This window comes from Podarcis raffonei, chromosome W (genome assembly GCF_027172205.1).
Source record: "Podarcis raffonei isolate rPodRaf1 chromosome W, rPodRaf1.pri, whole genome shotgun sequence".
Lineage (NCBI taxonomy): Eukaryota > Metazoa > Chordata > Lepidosauria > Squamata > Lacertidae > Podarcis > Podarcis raffonei.
Window position 1 is genome coordinate 24,189,152 of NC_070620.1, and position 10,182 is coordinate 24,199,333.

General features: G+C 40.1%; 1 protein-coding gene and 3 non-coding genes across 4 annotated transcripts; all 4 read left to right on the plus strand.

Moving 5' to 3' along the window:
• The first annotated feature begins 351 nt into the window (after positions 1–351).
• LOC128405962 (60S ribosomal protein L7a-like) lies at positions 352–9,582 on the plus strand. The gene is made up of 8 exons (XM_053373019.1): positions 352–458; positions 706–826; positions 4,088–4,237; positions 4,934–5,074; positions 5,597–5,676; positions 7,994–8,124; positions 8,784–8,853; positions 9,416–9,582. Exons 1-8 carry the CDS (start codon positions 456–458, stop codon positions 9,518–9,520), a joined length of 801 nt encoding a protein of 266 aa, XP_053228994.1. The 5' UTR covers positions 352–455; the 3' UTR covers positions 9,521–9,582.
• On the plus strand, positions 3,915–3,989 carry LOC128406138 (small nucleolar RNA SNORD24). Its single transcript, XR_008328407.1, has one exon. It is a non-coding gene; the product is annotated as a small nucleolar RNA SNORD24 (small nucleolar RNA).
• LOC128406139 (small nucleolar RNA SNORD24) lies at positions 4,768–4,841 on the plus strand. The gene has a single exon (XR_008328408.1). It is a non-coding gene; the product is annotated as a small nucleolar RNA SNORD24 (small nucleolar RNA).
• Positions 5,340–5,419, plus strand: LOC128406137 (small nucleolar RNA SNORD36). Its single transcript, XR_008328406.1, has one exon. It is a non-coding gene; the product is annotated as a small nucleolar RNA SNORD36 (small nucleolar RNA).
• Positions 9,583–10,182: the final 600 nt, after the last annotated feature.

A 10,182-nucleotide genomic window follows, 5' to 3' on the forward strand; every position in this document is an offset into this window, starting at 1 on the left:
ACTCTATGATTCTATTGTATATACTGTCTGACATCAGCTCTCCATGAATGGAGACAGGGAATCTCCCAGCCCTACTTGGAAATGTCAGGGATTTAATCTGGGACCTTAAAGCCCTCCCTTAGAAAGAGCGTTCCATAAATGTGGGAAGTGAACCCTACGCTGACTGGGGAATTCCTCATGCCTGTTTTCGTGCGCAGGTGTGGTTTGCAGCCGCATGCTCGCTTTGATACTGTCATCGGCCATAAACCGATTACGCTCTAGTCACGGACCAGGATTCTCTATGGATGAGGAGCGGCCTTCTGTACTTTGCATCTCTACGGTGAAAAGCCACAACGACCATAGACGTATAACTATAGAGTTTACTTCCGCTCCGCGGATTTCTAAAGCCCGCTCAGCGGCTCTTAAATATATTACTCCGAGCTTCCTGCCCTTTCCTTTTCGAAGCTGAAGCCAAAATGGTGAGTTGTTGTAGCGGCGGACTCTCAATCCGCCGCCATCGGTCCTCTAAACGGGCTAATGGTTGGGCTTCTTCTGGCAGGGGAGGCACGGGACACCCGGGCGAATCCTTGGCGCCTTGTATTGGGGAGAGCGGATGAAATGGGGAACCGGGCTTGGGGGCCCGGGCCTGGTGCAGGCCTCCGATGTGTGTGCGGCTCGCCCGCTTTTGGTAGGGAATTCACTGAATCGTTCTTTGAACTTACGCAGCCCAAGGGGAAGAAGGCCAAGGGGAAGAAGGTGGCTCCGGCCCCTGCTGTGGTCAAGAAACAGGAGGCCAAGAAGGTTGCAAATCCTCTCTTTGAGAAAAGGCCCAAGAACTTCGGCATCGGTGAGTTGGAAAAAGGAATTGGGGATTGGAATGATGGGTCTCTGCAGCCCTGTTGATCCATCAAGGAGCCTATACTGAATAGGCGTTTCACAGGAAGTGGGAAATACACGCCTGTCTCTAAAATACATGTGCATGGGGAATACCGCTGGTTTTGTTGCATTTTGACCAGTGACTATTTATTTGTCTATAACATGTATTTATATGCTTCTGTATCCTAGAAATATATCGCTGAGGCTTTGCAACAGTATAAAACCATAAAGTAAAATCATTTTTGAAAAGCAAGTTAAAAGCAAAATAATTTAAAGCAAGCATCAGTTGATTATTGAGGAGGGATCTACTCTTAAATGCCTGCATAGGCCTTAGGGAGTAGCAATTTTTAATTGATATTTCATTGGAAGAATTTCATTTTTTAAAAAAGTGATTAGAAAAGGAAAATATGAACGAGAATTAAAATAAAAAATACTCAATTAGGTTTCCGTACATATTAAGACTAATATATAGCCTTAATATTCTGTTACAAATATGTTTATCAATAACCTAGTATTTTCTGTATAAACTCGTCCCAAATATATTTATCCAAAGAAAGTGCATCTATAAGTGGTTGTTCATATTTTGCTAATATTGCCATGTTATCAAGCTATTGATTATGGAGAATTATAACTATTCTTCTAGTTCATTGGTCCCTTAGCCACCATTAGGGCATGTAGAATCTATTTTTGCTGTCCCATTGTCACTTTCCATACAATAGGTACTGGGGTACTGTATACCGTTCAAAAGAATATGCCCGTCTGAAAATCTTAAATTCCTCAGTGACATATTTATATAATCAATCGCAAAACTTAAAGTGTGAGACATTGTAAAAGTATGTGTATCAAAAAAGCATTATCCATATTACAACTCTAGCAAAAGGCTACATTAGATAGCACTTTCTTATACAAGTGTAAGGGAGTCCAATAGATTGTGAATAATATTTTCTGCTCCTTAAGTCTTAATTTAAGATTCATTGATGCGTTTGATATCGAAGCTTAAACATTTCCCCAAGGTCTGCATAATAGTGGACATACCAATTCCTTATTCCAATCATTTTTTAAACTCTAGATATCAAATTTATTTATTGATACTAAATATCTAAAAAGTAATCACTGGCTTCTTAGTTTCAAATGAATTATCCAATTGCCCCAGTATTTTAGGTGTCTCAAGCTGAGAAGACCACTGGACCGAACAGAATTATTAAAAGATGCTGTAACTACAGGTATTGTCATTGGGCCGCAACTGGTAGATGGTATTTCTCTCTTAATGCATTATATGTATAAAATTAATCTTCCTCATCTATCAGTTGGTTTGTCCAAGGTCAATACCCTTCTCCCATGCAGCTTTTCTATATTACCACGTTTTTTCCAGTGTTTTGCATGTGAAAATGGGTCAAATTTATTTTTATTGGCTAATACATTCCATATCTTTCTAGCTGACTTAATTGTTTCAAGAGTCATTTGAACTTCCAAATATTTTGATCCTGATACTGCCCAGCCCATTAAGACCATCAACAGGTTTCCAATAATACTTGTCAGTAAATATGCCTGGTGGTATAATTCAGAATTCCAAATCCACTTTCTTTAATTAGTAATTGCATTTTCTGCAAAGGTATTATTTGTATTTTTGAGCCCCAAAGGCATTTCCTAAACAAAGAGTTTATCTTTTGGAAATATGACCCAGATATAAAAAACTGGAAGTCATCTCAGAATATAGATAAATCTGGGAATAATATTCATTTTTAGGGCATTCATCCTTCTCTAAAGGGTAAGGCTTAATAACCCTAACTATTGATGTCTAGGTGTTATTTATATTAATTGTTACTAGTTATGTTATATCTCTTGGTATTAACATGCCCAAATTAAATAGATTCGGTAGAAATTTGATTTTGCTTAATTAGGTGTGTGATTAAATTTTCACCTACTGGCATCTCAGTTCCTATTTGGAACAATTAATAGTGTGTCTTGATACCTTGCCAAAATATCATCTGCAAATAACACTAATTTGTATTTAACTGAGTTGAGAACTACGTAAATCTCAAAATGTTGCCAGGGGTTCTAAACCTATTAAAAAGCAAACATGAAAGTGGACACCCTTCTCTGGTTCCTTGGGCCAATTGAAACAGAGCAGATATAATGCCATTTACTTTAACTCTAGATGTGGTTGAAACGTACAGTATTTTAATCCATTTTATAAAATCCAGCGGAAATCCAAATTTATTAAAGCTGCTTCTGTGTAGTCTATAAATTTTGTTGACAGCCTTCTCAGTTTCTAATGATATAATTAAAATGGATTCTTATTTTTATTAACTGTATCAAGTCCACCACTAGTCTAATACTATCTGCGGCTTGTCTTGTTTTTATGAAACCAGTCTGGTCACTCATATTTCCTGAGCTACTATATTATTTAATTCATTTTTTGGTATTTCCTTGTACAATATAGTGGTTGGACTTCCAATCATTTGTGTTCAAAGGTCCTTAATTTCCTCTTTTAACACTTTCCCCTTTTTATTCTTTAATTTGTTTTTATCAGAGGAATATGCAATAATTCGGCCACACATATACATTTTATATGCTTCCCATTCAAGTGGTCCTGCAGAAGCTGTTGCAGAATTAGAATCAAAATATTATATAGTTTCTGTTCACATATGTTGTATAAATCCTTCATCATTAAGAAGGGAAACATTTAAATACCCCATTTTTTTACCTTGGCTGTTTTACTAAATTCACATTTCAAGATTACTGCGCTGTGATCTGATACACATCGTGGATTTGATTATTGAGGATGATGTTAAAAATTGGTCTTATTGAAAGAAATTCTGATGCACTGGTGATAAGAAAGTGAATTCTCCTTTGGTAGGGTGCATTAGTTTCCACAGATCTTTTAAATTTAAATCTATCATATATTTCTTAATTGCTTGTCTCGCTAAATATGTTTTCTTTATCAGTGTATTTCTATCTAAATTAGGATTTATGTAATAGCAAACTTTTTGGCAGGCATTTAGAAGGGACTGGTGTTTCCACTATGTTTTGGAAGACCAAGCTTCTCTGGGCCTGTGAGCAAATGATGCAAAAGAATATTTGCTATCAGAGTGATGCTGCTGACAATCTTCTCCACCAAGATCGCTGATGCTCCTGCCACCTTTGCTCTGGGCTGAAAACCAGGAATACAAAAGGATAACCAGTAATTGCTAAGGAAGCAATTATTTTGAGTTGTCATTTTGCCTTTCAGGGCAGGACATTCAGCCCAAAAGGGACCTGACTCGCTTTGTGAAATGGCCTCGTTATATCCGACTTCAGCGCCAAAGAGCCATCCTCTACAAAAGGTTGAAGGTGCCTCCAGCAGTTAACCAGTTCACTCAAGCATTGGACCGTCAGACAGGTGAAGGCCGGCTCCTTTCCTTGGCTCTAAGGTGGAGTTGCAGAAGGAGGTGGGGTAGCTGCTCAGATTCCTTGAATTGAATGTGCACCCCATGTTTTGGGAGTTTGCTGGAAAGAGGCAAGTGTGAGAGAACTAGTTTTACACAGTGCTATAGTAAGAAAGGTAGGGACGCAGGTGGCGCTGTGGGTTAAACCACAGAGCCTTGGGCTTGCCAATCAGAAGGTCGGCAGTTCAAATCCCCACGATGGGGTGAGCTCCCGTTGCTCAGTCCCTGCTCCTGCCAACCTAGCAGTTCGAAAGCACGAAATGGAAGTAGATACTGCTCCAGCGGGAAGGTAAACAGCGTTTCCATGTGCTGCTCTGGTTCGCCAGAAGCGGCTTAGTCATGATGGCCACATGACCTGGAAGCTGTACGCCGGCTCCCTCGGCCAATAAAGCGAGATGAGCACCGCAACCCCAGAGTCCACGACTGGACCTAATGGTCAGGGGTCCCTTTACCTTTTTGTAGTAAGGAAGGGTTTTCCTTTGTGTGCAGATGATGCTAGCAAAATATTTGCTATCTGAACTTCCTTGATGACTCCCAACCACCAAGATCACTGATGCACAAAAGTCATGTCCTTTAGGGGAGGGGGATAACGGGAACATGGTGTTTAAGAGAGAGGCTTTCCTCTGAACGGTTCCAATTGTCTTCCACAGCTACTCAACTTCTGAAATTGGCCCACAAATACAGGCCTGAGACGAAGCAAGAGAAGGAGCAGAGGCTGCGGTCCCGTGCAGAGCAAAAGGCTGCAGGGAAAGGCGATGTCCCTACCAAGAGGCCTCCTGTGCTCAGAGCAGGTAACCTTCCTACTTTATATTTATACATTTAAACCTGGTTGAATGAAAGCTTGGACAACTAGCCGTATTTATTTATTGTGTTTATATCCAAAAAGTTCAAGATGGCGTAGATGATTCTCCCCCTCCTCATTTTACCCTTGCAAACAACCCTGTAGGGTAGGCTGGGTTGAAATACAGTGACTGGCCCAAGGTTGCCCAGTGAGCTCCATGGTTGAGTTGCGGTTTGAACCCTGGTTTCGCCCAGGTAACCACTGCATCACACTGGCTACCGTGATGATGTATGAATTTCTTCACCTGAACTGCAGACTGAAGAGCATAACATAGAACTTTTTAACCCTGAGCAGTAGCAGGCCCTTCCTCTGCTAGTCCTTGACATGGCTAGGAAAAGCTGGCAGCTTGGTGCTTTGTTGACACCACTTGAGCCACTGTGCTTTTCCACAGACAGGGAGCTTTGGATTTCTTTATTTTTGCCTGGGAAAACAAACTTTTGTAGCACACTCAAGTTAACTGGCTTTTCTGCAGGTGTCAACACCGTTACAACTCTGGTGGAGAACAAGAAGGCGCAGCTGGTGGTGATCGCACACGATGTAGACCCTGTTGAGGTAAGGAGGTGCAAGAGTCGGGGTCTTGTACCCAAAAGCTCAGATTTATGCTGCTAAGTGGTTTTTTAAATGAATAGCAGCCACTGCATTCTTGTACGGGTGTTTTCTGCTGTTTCTTTCATTAGCTTGAACAAAATGGTCACCCACTCCTGCTCTAGATAATTCTTAATGTTGCCATGTCACTATGGTTACTGTTGAAATGTGCTTGGCTGTACAATTTACTTTGGAAAACATCAGAGTCCTGTTAACAAATTTTCAAACTTGGCTCTTTAAAAAAAAAAAATTAACAATTTCAACATAACAAATTATCAAAACATATCATATTCATTATTTCCCCCCTTTTTCCCCACCCCCCCGAGACTTCCCTCAGCTCCTCTCTCTGATGTCTCAGCGCATATTATTCTCTGCATGTTATGAAATTATACATATCCTTACATTATCTACCCTGTTATCAACCAATAAATTTGTGTATGTTTATTGAAAACCTGCCAAGGAGTCCAGTTCATTTTGTTGTCTTTAGATAATTTGTAAAAAGCTCCCATTCTTCCTTAAAGTCACAGTTGTCTTTGTCCCGCAATTTGTATGTCAATTTAGCCAGCTCTGCGTAACTCATCAATTTTTCTTGCCACTGTTCTTTCGTTGGGATTTCCTCGTTCTTCCATCCTTGTTCTATCAAGACTCTTGCTGCTGTTGTAGCATACATAAATAGGTTCTTTGTTTTTCTTGGCAGGTCTTGTCCTACAGTCCCTAACAGAAATGCTTCTGTTTTTTTTTTTTACAAATGTCGTTTTAAACATTTTTTTCAATTCATTGTTTATCATTTCCCAAAAATTTTCTACAATATCTGTACTGGTGTAATATACCATCTATACATCATTTTCATATAATTTTCTTTCAAAAGAGAACAATCTGTAAATTTCAAATTTACTTTCCACAATTTTTTCCAGTCCTCAAATTGTATCTTATGTCCTATATCTTGTGCCCATTTGATCATGACCAAATTGACCTCCTCATCTTTTGTTTCCCATTCTAGCAAAATACTATAGGTTTTCTTCAACAGCTTCACTTCTTCTATAACATCCTTTTGAAATCTAGAAGTTGTATACTAAACCCTTTCTTGTTGTCTTCTTTGTACATCTCATGTAATTGTCTGTAGTGTAACCAACTCTGAAAATGATCTTTTATTTCCTCATAATCTTTTAATTTCCATTTTCCTTCTTGATCCTCAACAAATCTCTGTATGTAGGCCACTTCCCCTTTTTGCCAAGCGGTTTGAGCAACGAAGCTTCCATTGGTGATGACCACAGGGTGTTTTTTGTTCTAATAGGTCTTTTTTATCTCTCCCACACCCTCATTAATGATCTCCTGATTATATGATTATAAAATCCTTTGTGGACTTTCCGTTTCCCATACCATAAATATGCATGCCATCCAAATCTGTTATCATGGCCTTCCAAATGTAGTGCTTCTTCCTTTTCCAGTTTTATCCAGTCCCTAATCCACACCAAACACGCAGCATCATAGTACAGCTTAAAGTCTGGCAGGGCAAACCCGCCTCTTTCTTTTATATCTGTAAGTGTCTTATGTTTAATCCTTGGCCTTTTGCGCCCTCCCCCCCCAGACAAACTTGGAAATATCCTTCTGCCATTTGACTCTTTATAGAGCAGGGTATGGCTTTTGCAATGGTGCTTGAATTTCTTCACCTGACTGTTGGCTATTTGCAGATTAGTTGCGCTGCAGAAGGCGTGCTGGAGAGACCACGCATTACAAGGAATGCAAAATAACTTTTGCTAGGTTTTAATAACAAAATCAAAAACTCCTTTTACATTAATTATAATATATCAGTAAGCATGAACCAACCAACAACCCATCCACCAGGGTACTGAGAGAGCTAGGTGCTGCTCTTTATATACTATACCCAACAGCTTAATTAACATAACTTAACAGTACCTGCTATACTGCTTCACAGCTGTAAAACTAGGTCACATTATTTGCTCTGGCCCTTAAAGAAATACACATCTTGTGGAACAATAATGAACCTTCAAATTTAAAGAGACCATTCAACACTGACCCCTATCTGTGAAGAGCAAAATCATACGAGCTTTTTAACCCTGAGCAATTACCAGAGCCCTTGTTGTAAAGCAGGGATGGGGACAGCCCTGTTGTTAGACTCCTGCTCCCATCATCCCTAACCACTGGGGCTGATGGGAGTTAGGAGTCCAGTAAAGTCTGGAGGGCCACAGTTCCTAATTCCTACTGTATTAAAAACTGAATGACCGCCAGCTTTAAAGCATTTCTTCTCCCCTCTCTGATCCAGCTGGTAGTTTTCTTGCCTGCCTTGTGCAGAAAAATGGGAGTGCCCTATTGCATCATCAAAGGCAAGGCAAGGCTGGGCTGCCTTGTCCACCGAAAGACCTGTACCTGTGTTGCCTTCACTCAGGTTAATCCGTAAGTAGCCCTGAAAACATTTTTCACCTATTTTCTAATTCAAACGAAGAAACCGAAGAGGCTGGTATGGTTTGGGGCAGTTACACCTTTAACCGCAAGCTAAACAGCTGTTAAAGCTGCAGCCTTTCCTCCTTCCACATCTGGAAATGCTAAGTTCACGTGCCAGCTGAGCAGTTGGTTCCCATATTGGTAACTACTGCATGACCCCAGGCCTGCAGGGCATTGACTGCATGTAAAGCTTAAAAGTTGGCATTATTGCTGCTAGCGTAGTGTGGCATCAAACTGTGTTTTTACTTAGAGGTTCACCCTAAAGTGGACCATAATGGGTGTTACGTTCAAACCATTGGATTGAGTCTTACTCAGAGCCGACCCATTGAAAATAATGGACATGCCTAACTTGAAGCCACTAATTTCAGTGTGTCTACTCTGAGTAGGACTAAATTGGATGCAACCCTTAGAAATTAAGGGACTTGTTAGTCATTTGTAGGGGTCTGCTTTGTGTCTAATGTCATTGAATGAACACAACTGCTGAAGCTAAATGAACTTTTAAGAGAACGTTGCCCTGAAAAGTGGCACTTAAAGCAGTATTTCAAATTGTAATCTACTTGGAGAACTCAAACTCAATTGCTGGCTTGTTGAATCTGTCTTCTCCTTTGCAGCGAGGACAAGGGAGCTCTAGCTAAACTCATGGAAGCTGTTAAGACCAACTACAATGAGAGATACGATGAGGTAAGATTGTGCCTATAGGATCTGTGGGTATATTGACTAATTTGTCAGCTTTTGGAAAGTGCCCCCCCTCCCTTGCAGTGGCATGACCACTGTCCAGCTTGCTGAAATCAGGAATGGCTTGCTAGCAGCCTCCAATATGAAAATTCATTCCAGCCCTGTGTAGAGAATTCCCTCATGTAGCAGAAATAATGTGAGTGAACAGCAGTATCATGTTGATCCACTGAGCTGGTAGAATCTAAAAATGCCCACAGGAGAAAAGAAAAGGACTTGAGCCACCATTGAGTTACACAGCCTGTTAGCAATATTCCAGAGTCTGTGTCTATAGTACTACAATGTTTGGAACTGTTACTACTTGTTAGAGCACAGCTGTAATGTATGAAGTGGAGTTGATTTGAGTCCCTGTTCCAGTAGTAGTTTTTGCATCTAATTTGTACTTAAAAGCCGACACTCAGGTTATTGCTGTGAATGTTAAATCCTCAAAAAAATTATACCATTTAATCTAAATTTTAATTGTAAGTTTTGTAAGTCACTTTGACATGTGAGCAATCTTTTTTCCTTCCAGATTCGTCGTCACTGGGGCGGCAATCTTCTGGGGCCGAAGTCAGTTGCCCGCATTGCTAAGCTTGAAAAAGCCAAGGCTAAAGAACTGGCCACTAAACTTGGATAGATGTATCCGATTTGCCTCAAGAAGTTATTCCCATAAAAATAAAATACTGCAAACAAAATGTGTTCCAGTTGTTTTCTGTAAGTTTTTAGTGATTAGAGTGTGGTGTTCTGTCAGTTATGTCTTATGGTAGCCTTGTCTAGTAAAGGGGGATTCCATAGCACCTAAGAAGAAATTATTCCAGCGTTCCTTTCTCCATTTTCCGTCACAAGGGGAGAGAATTTAAGATTTGCACCAGTAATGAGCACCCTGGAAGCTTATCTCTGCAGGTGTGAAAGCTCAAACAACACCTTCATGGAGCTTCGGCCAATGTTAGCTACAAGTATATTGGGTTCTAGAACATTTCATAAGCTGCCTTGACAAGACAACAGAAATCAATCAGCTCACAGGGGAAGAGTGCAATTGAAATACCCCACAACTATGAACTTCAGAAGTTTACAATACTTCTTTTTGATAGGGACTGGGTATCATTATTGTTGCCAAGAAGAAACAAAGCTGTATATGCGACATGATTTATTTACTACTTCATTACATGGAACTTTGCATCATATTGTATCAGCAACATGCTGATTTGCACAAACACTAATACTCTTTAATCCTGATTTCCTTCATGTCATTTCTGATTACATAGCATTAAACAACCCAAGATAAGCACTACAATTTGA